Here is a 21003-nt window from a genome sequence, read left to right as displayed (position 1 = left end):
GGGTCAGCGCATCAATGATTGCCAATTCGGTTTCGTTTTGATCAATGCTTTTACTCTCATTAACAATACAAATACAAGCCCACACAAAGGATACAACTACAATTGCCAGCGCAATCCAGAAATAATGCCAGCCCATAATATCTCTAACACAATCATAAATGCTATCATGCTATAGGTGAGGGCATACGACCTGGTAGATGTAGTCTGGTCTCAGGCTTCGCAGGGTCGAGCTGCGACTTCGATGTTTCGGCAGTCAGGATCAGGTACAGCGTGTCAGCATCTCGGACAGAGCAGGGATGCAGATCCTCTGTTCCAGGTCTGGAAGCTCCTGCGTCTCGGGCAGAGCTTCAGCAGGTCATCTTGACGGAGTCGTCAAGCGACGTCATCTGTCTGTAGTCTTCTCCTTTTATACTTTAAGTCATTTCTAATCTAATACATCCATATGCTCTATCTAAGTTAACTCCTCAACACTCGCATTACCTTACTTCAAACTCTTAATCTTATGTCACAGCAGTCATGTGTCACGGCACACGGTCGGGGGGGGGAATTCCCCACATGTCACAGCAAACTCTTATCTGTCTTAACACTCAGCATCCAGGCTGTCAGCTTCCAAGCTGTCAGCTATCAAGTCTCACTTAATTTCACTCTAGTTTTACTTTGCTTAATTCTGCTTTTTGTGGGTCACAAAATCCTATGTTTTACATGTTCACTACAGAAGGAAGCTGTGGGCAGAAAAGATATTTTCCCTTTGTTACAATGATCTGCCAAATACACAAGGGATCTATATTCACTCACTAACTGGTAAAACTGTACTTACTGGTTGTGGGCCCTTGGGCAAATTACTTAATAACTCTGTGTCTCAGCTCTAAAACAAGGATAATAAAAGTAACCTATCTCATAGGATTGTTTTCAGAGTTAAGATCACTGCCTCAGTGAGTTCACTAAGGCAACAGCACAGTTGTTAGGAGGGCAAGTTAGTTTCCTCTAAAGAGGGGCAAGAGTTCTATCTACATCATGAGTGTACATTTATTTTTATTTTATTAGCACATGTTTTTAATTCACATTTACAATAATCTTGGGAAGTGGTTACATATACATATTACAGTTTTTAAAAAATCCTCTTCCCCTTTTCCCTCTTCCTCTGGTTCCCTAATCACCTTTTTGGTAGCTGTTGATACTTTTTGTCTTAGCATATGTCATGGCTTATACTGTTTATACTAATTGGGGTTATTAGATTCCTGTACATGGAATACCTTAATTCCTCTCAATTCCTCTTCCTCTCCTCCAAACCCCATTCCTTATTCCCTTGGACCATTTCCCTACTGGACGAGATCAGGTCACTTGTCCCTTTCTATTCATCTTTTATTATTTTTATGGGCTGGGGATTTAGCTCAGTGGTTCTGCCGCCTGCCTCGCAAGCACAAGGACCCAAGTTTGATCCCTGGTACCAAAAACAAAAACAAAAACAAAAACAAAAACATCTTTTATTATTTTCTTTCTACTTTGCCTCACTCAAATGAGAGATATCACATGGTATTCAAGCTTGTGTGTCTGATTATTTCATTACTTTTTCCAGGTGCAATCATTTTCCTATAAATGCCTCAAACTTGCCATTTTTTATAACTGAGTAGTATTCCATTATATGTAGATACCACTTTTTTTTTAAACCTTCTGGCCAGAAGCTTTATTGTTTAATAAATAAGCAGTCTATGTACTTTGAAATGGTTAAAAGTTATTTCAAGAGTACTGCAATAAATATTTATCAAAAATAACAATCATCTCAGTAATCATACAGACTTCTTCCCATCACTAAAGACTTGCAGTTTGTATCAAAAAACTTAACAAATGTCACAAGAAAGCTAAATAAAGATCTTTGTAGGACAAAAAGAAAACTCTGCTGGGAAACTAACAAAGCACTTTCCCTATACCTTTTTTAATATTTTTCATAAAGACAGCTAGTTTTGCTTTGCAGTGCTTAATCTGAGGGGGAATGCAAGAGACCAACGGTTTTAGGAGAAAAACTGCTTTTATAAAAATCTCCAGTGTAAGCCAAAGGTTTTTCTAAGGATGTTAAAACCTAAAGAGCTGAGAAAAACATGCAGGTATTCAATTAGACATCAATACTTATGTAACAAAACCTTAACAACTATAAACATGTTATCTGTGTACTTGAAGAAGCAAAAATTTCATGTTTTGAACATTTTATCTAGAGACATTTGTAGGATATGTTGCTTTAGGAGATTCAAAAGGAAAACTCACACATACATAATTCCACCAGGGACTGCCCATGTGATTAATGCCCTGGACTGAATTTCCAGTGTGAAGACAACACTGAGAAGCAGAGCAGGATGAATCCCCTATGTCTCTGCTTCAAAGGCAAATGATACCACATTTTGTTCATCCAATCATCTGTTAATGGGTATACAGGCTGCTTCAGGATCTAGCTATTATGAATTATGCTGCTATAAGGATTGGTATGCAAGTATTGCTGTAGTGTGATAACTTAAGCTCTTTAGGCAGGATACCCAGCAGGGGGATAGCTGGGTTGTATGGAATTTTCAATTTCAGTTCTTTGAGAAATCGCCACCATGCTGATTTCCATTATGATTGGTCTAGTTTGCATTCCCAGCAACAATGTAGGAGAGATCCTTTTTCATCACAACCACTCCAGCATTTGTTATTATTTAATTTCCTAATGATTGCCATTCTTTCCAGAGTAAGATGGAATCTTAGTGTTGTTTTAATTTGCATTTCTCTAATGGTCAGAGGTGCTAGACATTTTTTTAATATATTTGTTGGCCATTTGTATTTCTTCCTCTGTGAAGTGTCTGTTCATTTCTCTAGTCCATTTCTTCACTGGGTCTTTTTTCTTTTTTTTTTTTTTTAAACTTCTTTGTATATTCTAAATACTAGTACTCTGTCTGAGGAGTAGCTAGCAAAAATATTTTCCCATTCTGTAGGTTGTCTCTTCATGAGTGAGCATCTAAACATTTATTTCAGCATGGTGCCTAAACATAGCAAATCCTTAATAAATCATTATTATTACTTTTTTCTTTTCTTTTTTTATTATTACTTTTTAATCTACTGTTCTTCCCCAAATTGATATAGGTATAAGTTCTCACACCCTTGATGTGTCCTCCACAGGTTACTCCACAGACAAACCTTCTTTCTAATCTCCGTTGCTCTCAATTTGGAGCTTTCACAGGTGCCTAAGTGACTCCCTGACACTTAACTTTACAGTGATGTCCTTCACCCATGTTGATCACATGGTCAGTCATTTTCTTCAATCTGACTCCTATCTGCATTATATTTTCTTTGAAATGTTTCAAAATTCCTAGCTTCTGTCTTCCTATTTTCTGATAAGATGTTTTGTTTTATTTTTGTTTTTTGATATTTTGAGATAGAGTCTCACTACATAGTTCAGGCTGGACTTGAACTCCCTATGTAGCCTAGGATGCCTTGAGCTCCCAGTGACCCTCCTGTCTTAGTCTCCTGACTACTGGAACTACAGGCATGTGCCGCCATGCCTGACCTTTTAAAAGATGTTTTTTCTTATATTTTTATCGTAATTTCACTATGATTTGGGGAAGAAAAAGAGATGAGTTCAAAATGCCATTTCAAATGGAAATATGACACATTATTACTGTACTTTTGTTCATCTTATCCTTTCTACATTCTAATTTCTTATGACAATTTTAAGCTGTAATATAGTACAATACCTCTGCAATACTGCTAATCTACAATGAAAAAACTTCCCACAGCTACTTTTCTAGAAAGTTTGAGTCTTTTCAAGATTGTCCAAATAGACAGAAAAATGCCCACGAAGGCAACTAGCTTCTACCATCTAGCAGCAATTTTTCTTGGGAATCTGATATTGAAGAAAACTTAAATTTGGAACGGTGAGTACTACATAGGCAAACTGCATGTATGGTCTTCTATAATTTATAGGAGGTATTATACCTATGTCAACTGACAGGAGTTACCTATGTCAACTTAATAGGAATTACAGTCCACATATAGGTTATCTCCTATAGGAGTTATTGTCCAAAAATGAACTATCCTACTTCACAGAGCTTATCACAGAGCTTATCCTATCTCACAGAGAGGCTAAGTGCATAAAGCATGGCCAGACAGGTTTTTTTATTCTGAAATAAGAAAAATTAGGGCTCGGGATTTAGCTCAGTGGTGCCACCACCTGCCCCCGCAAGCACAAGGACCCGAGTTCGATCCCCGGTACCAAAATAAATAAATAAATAAGAAATATCAACACTAAACAAATTTTCTTCTACAGCTTAACTCAGTTATAAGCTGGAGTTCATATTTATTTACTCTTTTCTTTGATCTTCGTGATTGATTTCATACACATAAAATGAGATTTGTCGGAATAAAAAGTATGTTTGAGTTGTATGTTTTTATGTTGTTCCTGAGTATCCCATAGCTATACTACTGCATAATAAAACAATTTCCAAATTTTTAATTGTAGCACCAAGATGTGAGCCAGAAAGATACATGTTTGCATTTACTTAAACAAACAGATATACATTATTCTTCAGGATGCAGTAATTACTTAGTCTCTTATTTTTTTCCTGAACCATATTAAGTATGCAAAGGAATCGGTAGAAAGGTCTGCAAGGTTGTGCAGGGAAAAGGAAGGATGTCACTTGAGAGAATAGCAAAGGAGAGAATGGACCACCTTGCCGTCTAACTCAACTCAATGTATAAGTATTTAGTAAGTCCCTCTGTCCTAGGGAACACTGAGAATTCAGATATTTAAAAAAAATAGCTATGGCTTAACCTATCATTGCGGAGAAAATTTCATAAATGGCTTATGACAACTAGGAGAATGGGGAGATGAAAAAAGAAGGGAGGGCAAGTTAGTAGGTGGTTAAGAAGAAATGAAGGGATGATATAATTCTGTCCTACTTTATGGTCTCTGCTTTCTCCAAAAGACAACTGATGGTGACGGTAATGCATTCTTCACAAAGTTATAACATACCCCATAACCACCAAAACATCTCGGAAGACCGAAAACATATAGATGGATATTAGTTAGGTTGTCTTTATTTTATCTTTCAATTTTCAATCCTATGTGGGTTGTAATAAAAAGCAAATATTCTACTTGGTAAGTACAGGTAAACACAGTTGGGAGGGGCTAAGGATATTGCTCAGTGATGCCGTCACCTGCCTTGCACGTGTAAGGTCCTGAGTTCAATCCCCACTTCCGCAACAAACAAATAAACAAAAACAAAAAAACATAGCTGGGAGACAATCTTCTTTGTTCTGAGTCTATAATATTCACTTTGCAACTTAGCTTTTGAGCAACAGCATACTGAAAAGCACTAAACAAGTCTGCAGGACTGTGATGCAGCTTACTTTAGTACAGTCTACAACTCAACATTTGATGAAGTTACTTATACACAGTCCTTATTTAAGGCTTCATTTCTGAATAATATATAAAAATAAAGACTTTCCCAAAAAGATGATACTTTTTATCTCTTTCACCACTCAATGGAATTAAAGTCTTAACAGATGAGAATCAGAAGTCTTTAGTTATTAGTCTGATGCACATACATACCCTTTGAGATAGCTTCTAAATATTTATTCTACAGATATATTGGGACATATGCAAACTATTATATGTACCAAATTATTCATTGCAGGAATATCTGAATTAAAAAATATTGAAAATACAACCTAAATGTTCATTGATAGGGCACTGAATAGTCAAATTATCATATTTCCACAGAACAGAATATAGTCAAAAGAATGAGGAAGTCCTGTACACTGATACAGAACGATATGTATATGTATATTAGGAAATAAAATAAAACAGGGTACACTATGTGCAGCAATTTAAAAAATTTGTAATACATATTACTTGTATTTTTTTAAATTAAATTTTAAAAATTACATTATTAACTTCTTCTCTCAACTATCCGATTTCTCAAGATGATTTGCAGGGAAGCAACTAAGCAGAAGGGTTTCCTAGCTTCACATATCCTGTTTTGGTGGCAAATAACACAGAAGCTCTTATTTCTTTGGCCCACTCCCATCTTTCTGCACAAAGAAGATCAAGTATACAACTACACTTCTCAAAGGCCTTTAGAAAGCTTTTATTTGCTTGGTCCAATAGCACAACTCAAATTTGATATACCAAACAAACAAACTGAAAAGGACTTTTCGTTATGCAATGACAGAAGGGTCTAAGTCCACTGGGGAGTGGATCTTTCAGCTACTATACTCCACTCCTCTGATACCCTTTGTTGCTGGCTAAGCTGCATCCTGGAATAATGCAATCAGGAGATGCACCCTTTCATACTCCTTTTTCTGGATCCTTTGTAGTCCTGACACGTTTCCAGTCTGTTAAGCATGACTACTTTAGTGTGATTTATGTAAAGATTTAAAAGTCTTTTATAGATAGTACTGTGAGCCCTTGGCCCAAGTTTGCCACATATGAGCCAAATGATATCAAGCAAATCACCCAAACACACCCTGAGACTAATTTCTTTCATTGCAAAACAGATATAAAAATATCTATTCTGGGTATCTCACAGGGTTATAAAGATCAAATAAAACAATGTATGCTAAACACTTTCTCACTCTAATATATGAAATATTAAAATAATCTAAAAAATCTAAAATATGAAATATTAATAATATTTTACTGGCTTTTTAGATGGGAAAAATAGTCTTGGAGACATCCAAGTCACAAATGGAGCTCACTTTCATGTCACTTAAAGTATATGCAGTGATGGTGAACCTTTCACAGCTTCCAATGATACAAACAGCCCGCTGTGACACACATGCCATAGCTTTACCACCACTAGTATATAGCCGTTTTTAGTTTGATTAAAAGAACACCAGCTAGGGCCAGGGGTTTAGCTCAGTGGTTCTACTGCCTGCCTTGCAAGCCAAGATCTAGAGTTCGATCCCAGCTACCAAACAAAACAAAAAAAAAAACTAGTCAGTGAACATATATATTGGCAAAGAGTTTCTTAACCACCTTTTTGGTATAATCAAAAAGAGACAAAGTATTTAAAGTTTTCTAGTTTCACAGGATTTTCACCTGTCTACATAAAAATGTTGTTGGCATACCTGGGAATTAATATGGTGTAAGGCTGAAACTAGAAAATATCTGAACACTTCCTTTTTATCATTCAGTAGGAAAATATAATTAAACATATTACACAGGATAATGGGAATGCCTCATCAAAACATTAATTAATAGGGCTGGGTATTTAGCTCAGTGGTTTCAGTGCCTGCCTCCCAAGTACAAGGTCCTGAGTTCAATCCCCAGTATCCCCTCCAAAAAAATTAATTAATAAGGGATGATTTAATTAAAGTGCAGTAAGAGAATATAATTGAAAATAAGATACATTCAAAAATCTTAAGAGAGAAGCTGGGTATGGTGGTGGCACATGCCAGTAATCCCAGCACTCAGAGGTGAGTCAGGGGGATTGCTGAAAGTTCAAGGCAGCTTGGGTTACATAGTGAGTTCCAAGCAAGCCTGAACTACAGAGTGAGACCTTGTCTCAAAAAAACAAACAAACAAACAAACCAACCCCCAAAACCTCAGAGAGAAGTTGCATGATAAGGTGGAAAAAGTACCGGGGTAGGATTAAGATCTGGCTCTTGAGGCTTACTAGTCCTGACCCTAAGGACTTAGTTCATTCATTCATCTGATGTTTATGAATATTTACTAAATGAAAGTACTATGACGACTCCTATTCTAAAGAAGCCCAGTCTGGTGAAAGAGGTAAACATGTGATTAATTAAAACAGTCTGAGATGTACAAGATATAGCTTGTGCAGAGGGATGTATAGGAGTTGCTTAAAATAAGCCACAGGAGAGGGAGGGGAGAGAAATGAGGGCCTGTGGGCACACAGTTATAGCATTCCTTTTTCATAAATGGAATAGCTACATTCTAGGTCCTCTAAACTGCTTCAAAATTACATAACATTTATCATAGTTCTAGAATAACTCTACCATCTATTTAGGGAAATACAATCTCAGTAAAATAGGTCCTTCAACATAGCACTGGTGACTAGTGTTTTGCTCTCTCTGTGTTCCTTCCAATTTCTTGTATTTACTTTCGAGAAGCGGGCTTCCATCTCAATATACTGTATTGCATAATGTCCTTAACCTACAAAAGCAGGTTGTATACAAAACTTTAGGGCCATTGTGTAAAGGAAAAGAGGTAGGGTGGACCCTTTTCAACCCTTTCCTTCTCTGCAGGGCTTTGCATTCCTGAGGATGCCCCCCACCCTGCTTGGGGATGTTACCTAAATCATGAAATGATATAACTCAAAGCAATAGAACTTCAAAAGCATTTCCTTCCCAGTACCTACTATAAGATTCCTTTTGGCATAATGTAATTGTTGTAATGTATTAACTATCAGACTTCTGAGGACTTGTCATATTTAATCACAAGCTACAAGAGAGCAGTGAGTTTTTAAAGTGGCTTTGTTATTCTAAAACCTGCACGTGCAAGAACAGGCATCAGCAACTTGCTACTGCCCTCCCTAGTTGGTCCCCAATCATGCCTGCCTGGCCAATTGGCAGAGCTATCTGGATGCTGCCTAGTCACTGACTTATTTGACATCTACTGGGTCAAGTCATCTGGTCATGGTAAATACTTTTCTGGTGATAACTGTGCCATCTTTTCCTTCTTGTAACATTTCTGGTGGGAAAGTGTAAAGAGGAATCAACAGCCAAGTTGGAAATAGGGGGCAGGAACTGACTCAAGGATCACAGACTCTTCTAAGTACAATATGAATTGTTGCCTTCAGAGCAGTTATTTCATTTTATTCACACTCAATCTGGAACTTTTATTTTTCTCAATTCAAAATTGAAATAATAATCCAAAAGAAAGCTGGATTGAAGTTTTTAACAGATTAATAACAGTGCCCTAAATGCTCTTTATCTCATTTAATCCTCACAACCTCATATACAAGGGATTATTAGAAAAAATGAAGGGACTTCTCACAGGGAATAGGGCTATGCAAACTTTTAGTTTTTGCTTGATACATTCCTAAGCCACGTAATTTTTTTTTTCATTAATCATGTCATTTAGAATGAAAAGTTTCGGGGCTGGGTATTTAGCTCAGTGGCACTGCACCTGCCTCACAAGCACAAAGTCCTGAGTTTGATTCCTGGTACTGAAAAAAAAAAAAAAAAAGAATGAAAAATTCCATTTCCTAATTTAAGTGCAAAATTGGTCTCAGCAAAATGGTTGTGAGATTCCTTTTTCAATTTTCATATACAACTTTTCTGTGTGTATTGTTATACTCTTTGTAAACTATCCCACTCTGTTAATAAACTTAACTGATAACACATGTCTAGGGTGTTCTCCAATATCACAGGGTCGACACTTCTGTTCTTTCCCTCACTGAAGTTGTGTTCTTAGCAAGGGTATCAGTTGTGTTTGTTCACAGAACAATTTATGCCAGTTGTTGTTGTAAATATATAATTTAACTTAGAACTATGTAAAGCAGTGAAGTATAAATGGGAAAAATGATAGCAGCAACTAACACTAATTGAGTACTTACTACCTGGCAGACATTGTTCTTGGTGCTTTATGTGAATTAACTCACAGATTTCACAAGAACCCTGGGAAGTGATACTATCATTATGCTTGTTTTACAGAGGGAGAAACTGAGCAACTTGCCCAAGGCCAACACAATAAGTAGCAAAGCAATTTAACTCCGGAGCTTAAGAATGTAACTACTATTCTACAGTAGCCTGCATGTAGTTTTTTTTTTTTAATGAAAATCAAGTTGAGTGCTTTGGAAAGATTAGATAAAGATGAATCACACAGACACATACAAGCTGCTGTTAGGTGTGGGACTCAAGACTGGGAGGACATTTTATAAACACTTGGAAAGATTCTGTACTCAGCTTTGCAATTGAATTCAGTTGTTGCATGTTAAAGAACCATAAATAATATATGTTGGGGATTGGTAAACTCTTTCTATAAAAGGCCAGTTAGCAAACATTTTAGGTGTTGTGGGCCACATGGTTTCTGCTGTAACTGCTCAGTTCTGCTGTACAGGATGTAGGCACAGACAATGTGTAAATAAATGAACATGACCGTTTCAATACAACTTCAAAACAGGTAGAAGGCTGAGATAAAATCTGTCTGACAACCCCTGAGACCCACACTCCAAGAAAAGGCTAAGGGCTGAGGTTGAAAGAATGACAAAGAATATTTGTATTTTAAGCTAGAAGTATAAAATATGTGAGTAACTAATACCTATATGATTCCCTGCTTTAAGTTTTTTGTGGGGGAGGGTTAACTAATTAATGGTCCTAACTTTGTAATATGAGGGCAGCTCCCATCTTGTAAGGAATTTGTGCTTTTTTTTCCTGCCTGTATTTGCCAAAGGTACCACCTCAACCTGGAAAACCTTACTTCCTCACATCTATTTGAAATCCTACTGATCTTCAAGGCCCATTATCTAACCCTACCATCTACTTCAGAATAGATATGATCTCTTTCACCTTTGAAATCCTAAAATTAATTTCTTCTTCTTACACTACTTACTTTGCCATGTCTTCTTTTTTTTTTGGTACCGGAGATCAAACTTAGGCCCTTACGCTTGCGAGGCAGGTGGCAGAACCACTGAGTCCAATCCCCAGCCTGCTACGTCTTCTTTATGGTTGTATTCTAATTTACCCCCTATTTGACTATAACCTGGTCGAGGACATTTTCTTATCCTACATAACACTCAGCACTGTACTTTACATATAGTTGGCATTCAGTTCATAGTTCTTGAATTGTACTCTGGCTTTTTGTTGTTATTTTGTTTTTTGAGATGGGGTGCTGCTATGTAATTCAGACTGACTTATTCTTGCTATGTAGCCCAGGCTGGCCTTGAACTCCAAACTATTCTCCAGTTTTAGCCCATTAGGATTATAGGTGTGCACCACCATATTCTGTTTTTTTGTTTTTTTGTTTGTTTGTTTTTTGAGACAGAGTCTCACTATGTAGGTGAGACTGACCTGGAACTCACTATGTAGCCCAGGCTGGTCTCGAACTCAAAGTGATAATCCTGCCTCAGCCTCCTGAGGTTTTTTGTTTGTTTTTTGAGACAGGGTCTTGCTGTGTAGTTTAGGCTGGCCTTGAACTATGTAGCGTAGGCCTCTTAACTCATGGAGATCCTCCTGTCTCAGCCTCCCTAGTGCTGAGATTACAAACGTGCACCAGCATGCCCAGCCCATGCCTGGTTTTGAATATTAGCATTCTTTTGTTCTTAGTGTATGAGTGAACAAAACACTATACTAACCCTCCTAACCTATTCAATTCATAACTCTATACCACACTTATGATATAACTTGATTATTTTAAGACACATTCAGCAGTAGAGGTCAGTATGGTGTACTTGTGTTTAAAACTGTCAAACTGAGCTGGGTATGGTGGCGCATGCCTGTAATCCCAGTACCCAGGAGGGTGAGGCAGGAGAATCACCACAAATTCAAGGCCAGCCTGGGCTACATAGTGAATTCAAGGCCAGACTCTATCTCAAAAACAAAAATTAAAACAAAACAATCCCCCCAAACAGACAACCTTCCTTGTCATTCCTGATACAAAATTACCAATCATTTGAAAGGAATTATTAAAATTGCTGCTTTCCAGTCAATCTTCAGGAGATCAGTACGTTTTATGAATATATACATGTAAATGCTGCATTCTTAAGTAAAACAAGTAAGTAAAAAATACTTCATTCAAATCTGAGGGGTCAGGGATTTGGCTCAGAGGTTCCACCAACTGCCTCGCAAGCACAAGGGCCGGAGTTCAATCCCTGGTACCAAAAACAAAAACAAAAAACCAAATCTGAGATGAAGGCTATACCCTACTTACCTTTGTATCCCTAGCAATACTCAGATGTTTCTAGTTCTAATCCACTTCTACTGAGTGTTTAGGGAGCATAATAACCTAAACTCAGAGTGAATTAGAAGGGCTGGAAGAGGAATTTAGGTTTCCTAGTTCCTAGTCCAGTATTACCAGACTGGAAATATCTTTTTAAAAAAATAAATTTTATTTTATGTTATCCCATTCCCTCCTCAAGCCCTCTCTCCCCCCATATACAAAAGCTGTGTGTCCATTTTTTCCTTTTATTTTCACTTACTCTTGTCCCTTCCTTCCTTTCTCCCTCCCTCCTTCCTTGCTCTTCTTTGCATTTCTCAGCATCTATTATACATTTCAGTCTGGAAATACTCTAATTCAGGAAGGCAGTGGCTTTTCAAGTGCACCCAAATCTGCAGTTCTAACCCTGAAAGACCAAGAAAGACTCCCCATCTTTTTCTTCTTGGTACTGTCAATGAGAATCAGCAGCTGTGTTCACACAACAGCTGGATATCCATGTCTGAGGTTTCAACACCAAAATGGCCAATTTTAGGAATTCTGAATATGTAAAATGTGCTACTTAAACACCACAGAGAAAAAAATATCTCCACCCAAGAATGCAAGATAAGAGCTCAAATGTGTCCTTGGCAGTTTTTAAAAGAACCATAAAAATGTTTCTGTGCTGGAGTGACACATACTGGAAAGAAGGGCTAGAAAGGCTATGTATCCAGCTAATTTTTCCACACAGAGAGGTGGTGGAGTTCACATTCTAACAGAGCTACAGCAACAGGTTCCAGTCTAGTGCATTATTGTTTCAACACTGTCAGCTATTACTGCTTTAACCATTTTAATCTGTAAAATAAACAAGAAGCAGTCCAACAGGACCATCCTCAGTTAAAAAAAAATTTTTACTTACAAAAACTATAGTTCCCCTTCTTCCTCCCCTACAATTTTAGAAAATAGTACAATCACCTTCAGTTAACAAAAGATACTATGCTACCCAGATAGTTCACAGCCAATACAGTATTTTTATCTTTCTGGAAGCTATAAAAGACAAGAGCCATTGTGGGGCTCTCTAGGTCACACAGGGGAAAAAAAATCTAGGAGAGTTATTAAGGAATAAGGGAACAAGAATAAATTCCACTATTTAATTTAATAAAGAATTTATGAGAATCCATTATGGGTTAAAAAGGCTTACAATTTAGTAGTATACAAACTATAATAAAAACCTCAACAGGGAAAGTACCAAGAGGTACGAGTCCCCTTGGAGGAAGCTACCGGTCATTTCAGTATCGGGCTGATGGATTAAAACAATCAGGTAAGAGACACCTGTAGTCTCAATCTGACTGAGAGGAGGGAGGACCTTTGGGTGAAAGTTCTCCAGTGACATCTGTGGAAATGGACGCTACACTAGGGCACTATCTGCTCATCTACAGCTTGGCTAAGCTAGACTTCATACAAGATTATTCCAAGAATGACAGCAGGTTAACTAAAGAGAAGTTTATGCAAAATATAAAGACGGTGGAAACTGAGGCAAAAAAGTCAAACACAATTGATGCTGGCTTAGGACCGGTGCAGAAAAACTCTGCAAAACCCAAGCCCAAACTATAGTGGAGATTTTCTACCTTCAAAACTTCCTCTTTTCTATCGTCCACCTCCAGAATACCCAGCTCTTCTGCACTTTTCCTGCGTGGACTCTAGAAAGGGGTCTTGCCTCAAACCATTCGTCACAGTCTAGCAATAATCACTCTATAAGTACACACGGTGCTTAGCACCAGTAAGGTTTTCATTCACTCACCAGTTAGCTAAATCCTGAATCAGCGGACCACGAACCTACCCGCAGTCTGCCCTTTATTCTGTCGCCTCAGTGGTTAGTTCCTTCGATTCTTGGTCTGCAGATTTTGGGATTATGAGGAGACTGAGATTGGATTCAACGATCTCTCAGGTTTAAAAGCTTCTCGACAAAGCCGGCACCTGGAGGCACCGGACACATGGGCCATTGCATAGAAGGGGAAGCTGCGGTGTCCATCAACCTGCCTAAGGTCACTCCGGCTGTGTCGCCGTAGGGGCCAGGCCAAGGCTCAGGTCTCCAGACGTCTAGTCCTGGGCTCTTTCTCCTTCCGCCCAGCAGAGAAGGGCGGCGGAGGGTCCTTGACCCGGAGGGGAAAGGTCCGTCCTATTCCTATGTTATGAAATAGGGCGGGAGGCCTTACCTTCCCAGGTCGAATTCAGCCAGAGACTCCTCCCTCTGAGAACTGGAATCAGTCAACCCCTCAGGACTTCTCAGAAGCCCCCGTCACTTCTGTCCGGCTCGACGTGTCCACCACTGCCACAGAGGCCGCACTTTCCCGCCCCTGCCCCGCCCCCTAAGCTCGCCGCCCAATCCACGCACAGATCCTCGGAACTCCGCCTCTTCTTCGGGCTGGAGAGGCTTTACGCCACGAGACACTCGACTTCGTATTTGCCTTTGCTCCACCTTTTCCAGAGTCCAGTCTCCTTTCGGCTGAGCTAGAGTACAGGAATTTGGCCTGCCGGAAAGCAGCACGCCGCCGCGGCGTTTTACGACGTCCGCGGTGACAGGCCCCGGGAACATCCGGCCTCCTCCGCCTCAGGGGCAAAAGCCAACGCTATGTTCGGTGCCGGGGACGAGGACGACACTGACTTCCTCTCGCCGAGCGGCGGGTGAGTGACCGAGAAGCATAGGCCAGAGAGCATGGCTGAGACCGGAGGATGGTTGTAAGGGGTGGATCTCTTCCCTGGCCTCACCTCAACTTCCGGGTACAGACCCTTGCCAACACCCGGTGCTTAGACTTCCCCAGTCTGAGTAGAGCTCGTAACTGTGCTGTCTGTGAATCTGAGACCTGGGCCCAGCATCTCCCGTGACACTCGGTGTGACCTAGTGTTTCGCTCTTTGCTTTCTGAGTCAGTTTCTCCAGTAAACGGGGATGACTGCGAAGAGACTGCCTGCTTCAGTATTTTTGGGAGTCATCTGGGGCCAGTATGAGACTTTCTCTTCTCTGGTGACATTTTAAAAGCAGTACCTGGAGATTCAGTTCCAGCATCATTCAAAACCTAGCTCGGATGTCATCTTTTATGATGCTTTCCCTTTTCCCACAGCCCCGGGCGGAATAAATTGCTCTATCTTCCTTATTCCCACGACTACCTTTGCACACTGAACCTACTAGATTATAAGCCCGAACAGGAGGGAACTGCTTATGTTGTTCATTTTTATTTAGCACTCAGCATGGTACCTGGCACATGTTGAGTGCTCAGAAAGTGTCTGTTGAATAAATAATAGCGGTGTAATTGCACTTTGTAAGTTTTAAAGCTTAAGATCAATGTGAAAGGATGCAGTCATTATCCCCTAGCCTTATACATTGTGTATATCGCCTGAGATAAAAGTCTTCAAAGACAAACAAGGCTTTATCTCTTTTAGTAAATTTCCATTTTCTCTTAGGCCGCGTCTGGAAACCTTGGCTTCAAACTTCTTAGCTGCCAAATTCTGGTCTTTGGAGGTCTGAGCTTTACAGATTTTGTGCATACTGAAGATTGCACTGAAAAAATGGTGAATACATCATCATATTGCTTCCCGTTGTACATGTCAAGAGTTTACAAAAGTGATTAGGTTCTAGTGCCTGCCCTCAGCTTGATTCCTTGACCTATTGGGGAGTTCAACACAAGAATGCCTATAAAATGATTCATTCATTCACTCATTCATTCTCCCGCTCTCTTTCCCTCCCTCCCCTGCTTCCCCTGTCTCATTCCTTTTCTTTTCCCTCTCCATATCTCTGGACAGGATCTCACTATGTAACCAAGGGTAGCTGCAACCTCTGATCTTCCTGCCTCAGCCTTTTAAGTGCTGGGATTGTAGGCACGCACTTTTATGCCTGGCTGTCTTTTGGTCATTAGCAGGATCTTTTGACACTCACTGATTAGCTCTGTATTACCCACTTTATATCTTCTTTTCACTTTTGAAACTTTGTTCCACCTTTGCTCCCACATTAGATGGCCTGCTATTTAGTTCCACTTTGAATCCTTCCAGTTGCTCATTTACTTAGAGTTCAGCTGTGCTTTGGTTCCTTTCTTCTCTGTTTCACTCAAAACAGTCACTAAAATTTCTATACAGTCTAGCCTCCCTGCTGCTATTGTCTATGTAGTCAGCCTTTTGAATTAGTATTTTTTCATACAAAGCTGTTTTGTGTGTAGCTGTATATTAGGCCTTTGGAAATTTTCCAAGGTGGACTTTAAATTCATGTTCTTCACTGTTTGAAAGTATTTGAGAAAAATCTGTAAAGGAATGTTAAGCTCATGCATAAAGCAATCCACTGCTGACTGAAACTGTAGCGTAGACAATAAAGAGTCATGAACCCTTTTTCAGATTCCAGATCCAGGATGACTTCTTGGTGAGTCAACTATTCTGTTTCCCTGAGCAGGCTTATCAATATCCTGAGACGCTTTAAGTCTAGTCACGTGACTGTGCCCCTAGATGTAGACAATAGCAAATTTAATGACAAAAGACTTAGCAAAGAAGGTTATACGGATGATTTATGTTTGTTCTAGGAAAATGGAATGAAATTTAATATTGAGAATAAGGCAAGTTTCATCAGCATTCTCTGATTTTGCTGTTTCTCCAGGGAGGTAGAACACATGACAGTGGACATTGCAACTGCTTTTCAGTTCCTCATTTTTTTTTTCAGTACCAGGGATTGAACTCAGAACCTTGCACTTGTAAGGCAAGGGGGGTGCCACTAAGCTAAATCCCTGGCCCCTATCAGTTCCTCTTTTATAACTTTAATTACTGTAAATATACTTGCTTATATTTTGCATCTCCTAACTATAGAACTTACTTGATCCTATTTAGGGTAGTTGAACCTAATAAAAGTGAAATATTAGTGCCTGGGATGGTAGTCTATTGATTGAAAGCTGCTTTTCCAGTTTCTGGGTCTCTATCTATCTATCTATTTATTTCAGTACTGAAGATCAAACTTAGGGCCTTGTGCTTGTCAGGCAAGCGCAGCACCACTGAGCTACATCCAGCCTTTCTGGATCTCTTAAAGTCTATAGTTAGCTTAGAAATAGTAATCAGAAGGGCCTGGGGATTTAGCTCAGTGGTTCTGCCACCTGCCTCACAAGCACAATGACCCAAGTTCAATCCCTGGTACCCCCCAAAAAAGAAAGAAATAGTAATCAGAAGATACACTTTTTGTTTTGTCTCAGCCCTTTCCCTGCCTTTGTGACTTTGATATAAAGAAATATATGAATGCTACTTAGTGCATGGTATCTGACTTCAGCTAATAATCAGGTTCTTTTCTTTTTTTAGGCAAGAACTTGCTGTGTTACCCTAATCCTTGGGTTCCTCCAGCCTCAGTCTCCTAAGTAGTTAGGACTACCAATGTATACCACAACTACTAGTGTATTAGGCCTTTTGAAAATGTCCTAGAATGTCACTATGCCCAGCATTTTACAAAACATTTTGAATGGGCCATTTATGTATATATTTGTTTTAGATTTTTATGAGGTATGTATAGGGAAATCTGACTAACATAGTAATGATAAAGTAGAAAGGTGGATAAAAGATAACCTCAGAGCCATCATCAAAAGGTGTTGTATATTCTATAAAAGATACAGAAAAGCCTAAATTCTTCTGTTGATTCTTTCCCCAGTTAGGAGTATGACTTTGGACAAGTCACTTCCCATTCTTATTCCTCCATAGACTCATTTTTTGAATAATGAGATTTGCTTTTGGTGATCTTTCCTTGTTCGATAGTTTTGTATTTATGCTAATATCAGTTTGTAATTTCAGGTCACCCTGTGCATTGATCAAGCATTCTCTCTCCCTTATAGGAGTATCTGAATTGAGTAGGCATTTTGAATAATAGAATGTGTTTACAAAGTGTATAAAATAGTGTATATTTATTAACAGACACTGTACTGAGGAATTAATGAATATATATGATCATATTTACTCCTTACTTCTGTATCAAGTAGTAGTTTTCATTTTTGTTTTGTTTTTTGTTTTTTGTTTTTGAGATAGGGTCTCACTATGTAGTTGAGACTGACCTGGAACACACTGTGTAGCCCAGGCTGCAATCCTCCTGCTTTAGCCTCACAAGTGCTAGGATTACAGGCATGTGCCACCACGCCTGGCTTCATTATTATACCCATTTTACAAATGGGACAGCTCAGAGAGGTAAGTTGCTCAAGGTTGCACAGCTAGAAACTAACCGAGAGAGCCTGGAGTCAAAGTTAGGCGAGTAGATTCCAACAGATCTGTCCATTTGTCATTATCATCATTATGATAAGTAGATGTGGATGTCATGGTTAATAAAAGAAGTTTTTTTACCAACAGAAAGATCCCATTATTAAAATATATCAATACAGGATTAATGCATGTTTTTGTTTTTGATGAGAAAAGAAATATGAAAGTGAGGTAAGGAAAGGATCTTGGCAGCTAAATATATTAGCTAACATTTATTTTAAAAATATAACTAATGCCATAATGATTTTTCTCATGAATTATTAACATAGATGTTGAAGTCTAGAGTTAACAAGCCCATTCTTGCTAACATAGGAAGATTATGTGCATTTGAGAACACTTTAAAAGTAGAAAAACGTAGTAATGCACAAAAAATTTATACTACTAAGAGTGTATAGCATTCATTCTTAAGTCTTAATAGGAAATGGAATTAATATGAAACATAATTGGATTGGCCTGGCTTTTGGATTGATTTTCCCATCATCAGTCAACTGGCTTTTAGGATATCAGTAGAAAGTTTGCCAGTGACACTTTTGACTTTACTTTGAAAAAGGAACATTCTTGCACCATTAAAATACCCATAGTTTACTGAACATTTTTATATCAATTATTTGCACATAAGCAGTTATATATTTTTTCAATTTTTATTTTTATTAGTACCTATTTGTAGTTCATAATGATCACATTCTTCTTGGTGACTTGTACATGTACATAACATATCTTAATTCTTTTTTTCATCCCCTTTCTCTCCCCTCCTTTTCTCCTTCCTACATATTTGATCACCTTCACACTTGAGAAAGATCTATCTTTCTGCTAAATGTTTTGAAGCAAAATATTTATTGGTACATTTTAGATTTACACAATGATAATGTTCATCATAGGGAATTCATACCTGTACATGATATATCTTGCTTCTTTTTTCCATTACCCTCTCCACCCTTTGACCCCTCTGCCCCTCCTTATTTACAAAAGCTTTATTTCCATTTTTTTCTTGTTCCTTTTTTACTTTCTCCTACTCCCTTCCTTGTTCTCCTTCTCATTTGAACATTTTCTTCCCAGTTCCCCATATCTGTTATATATTTTGGTCCTCTTCTCCACTTTTGATTTCTCACACCAGAGAAACAATGCAGTATTTAAACATTTGTGTCCGATTTATCTTGCTTAAGAATGTGGTCTCAAAGTGTATTCATTTAGCTAGAAATGTCTCAAGCTTACTATCTTTATGGCAGAGTAGTACTCCATTGTAAAAAAAAAAAACACCACATCTTCTTTATCCATTCATTGGTTGATGGGCATTTGGGCTGCTAATTATATTTTAAATAGATTCTGAGTGCTGTAAATTTTCTTTACATTAAAGGCATTGCCCAGCTCTACCAGAATCTTAACTACTCTAGGAAATCCATCCAAATTGCCCTGGCTAAAAGGAGAAATCTTGGTTTCTTTTAAATTCTTTAGCATTTGTTAATATTTTGTTTAGTTTAACTCTTCTTTTCCTCTAGTAGTATACTTGCCCTCTAGTAGTATACTTGCAATCTCATTTAAACCTATTCGTCTTTAACTGTTCTGGACTCCATTTACAGAAAACAGTAGATTCTTTGGGAAAATAAGGTAATATTTTTAAATCACAGTGAATTGGTTTTATAAGATGCTAGTATATATTTATATGTACATTAAAATTATTTTTTTAAAGCCAAAAAGAGCTGTTGGGAAGGTGTAATGTTTACATCATCTAGGCTAAAAAATGCTTTTGGAGAAGAGGAGATGAGTTAGAGTAGACTTTGAATTCCATTATCCTTTAATCCATTTTGTGTTGCTGTCACAAAATACCACAGATAGATAAGGTATGAAGAAAAGAAATTTAGTTTTCACCCTTCTGGAATGTGGGAAGTCCTTCAGTATCATGGTGCCAATGTCTATGGAGCCTTCTTCCTGTAAACTCACAGCTCTAAGCCCATTTTATAATAATTCAGTTTTGAGCAGTTTATGAGGTTGGAGCGGAGCTCTCATGACCTAAACAGTTTGCCTTAGGTCCCACTAACAACAGCATTTTTGGGGGGGTTAAGATTCCAACATATGCTTTTAGGGGGACATATTCAAACCACAGCATTTATTAAGCATATTATATTCTAAACCCTGGGCAAAATGTGCAATCAGTTTCTGATTATAATGAATAATCAATTATCATGTTAAGTGAGTGATGAATGATTAAATAACTTGTATTAATCCCTGTACAACAGCTTCCCTTGTATATTAGTCTGCTTTCTTGTCACTGAGGCACAATGCTCAACATTCACAATTTAAAGGCAGAGAGGTTTAATTTGAACATGGTTTCAGGGTATTCAGTCCCTGGTCAGTTGGCTCCAAAATAGAAAAATTATAGCAGAAGTGTATAGCAAAGAAATGATGCTAGTTTGTTGTATTCAGGAAGTAAAGTAGGGGAACAAGGCCAGAAAAGAAGAGGCCAGGGATCAGATATATTACCACAATAACACCTCCATGACCCACCTAGGTACACCCAGAAGAGTGCTTTAATAATCCCCTTTAGCAGCTCCCAAGCCAAGTGAGTTGACATAGATGGCTAACCACCATGCCCTGCTTTATATCTCATATTACACTTTACATTTATATATTAAGTATGTCTGATTTCCTCATTAGACTATGCACTTGAAAATAGAAGGTAATTTTGTCATCAGTGTGTACCCAGCACTTAGCATAGTTCATATTTCTTGAATGAAATATAGGCAAGTATAGGAGCACCTAATTTTCTTTTTCTTTTAACCAGGGATTGAACTCAGGTCCAGTCGCACTTGTGAGGCAGGCACCAGAACCACTAAGCTAAATCCCTGGCGCTAGGAGCACCTAATTTTATAGCTTCCCAGGGAGAGGAGAAACAGGAAGAATG

General features: G+C 38.4%; 2 protein-coding genes across 3 annotated transcripts in view; one reads left to right on the top strand and one right to left on the bottom strand.

Annotated features, from left to right (window-relative positions):
* The window catches only part of Slc31a1 (solute carrier family 31 member 1), a 41523-nt gene extending 27249 nt beyond the window's left edge, over positions 1–14274 (bottom strand). Inside the window, exon 1 of one of the 2 annotated variants that reach the window (XM_010639373.3) lies at positions 14059–14274. The gene's annotated coding sequence lies outside the window, so the exon portion shown is untranslated. The other variant, XM_010639374.2, reaches the window with a different exon arrangement.
* A 106-nt stretch (positions 14275–14380) lies between these two features.
* The window catches only part of Fkbp15 (FKBP prolyl isomerase 15), a 56941-nt gene continuing 50318 nt past the window's right edge, over positions 14381–21003 (top strand). Inside the window, exon 1 of the mRNA XM_033758985.1 lies at positions 14381–14527. Within this exon, the coding sequence (XP_033614876.1) occupies positions 14475–14527 (53 nt within the window). The 5' untranslated portion in view covers positions 14381–14474. The remainder of the gene's footprint in view (positions 14528–21003) is intronic.

Source organism: Fukomys damarensis, unplaced genomic scaffold (assembly GCF_012274545.1).
Source record: "Fukomys damarensis isolate Sample0158 unplaced genomic scaffold, DMR_v1.0_HiC HiC_scaffold_36, whole genome shotgun sequence".
NCBI lineage: Eukaryota > Metazoa > Chordata > Mammalia > Rodentia > Bathyergidae > Fukomys > Fukomys damarensis.
Note: the sequence above shows the minus strand (reverse complement) of the source record. Positions and strands in the feature narration are given on the sequence as shown.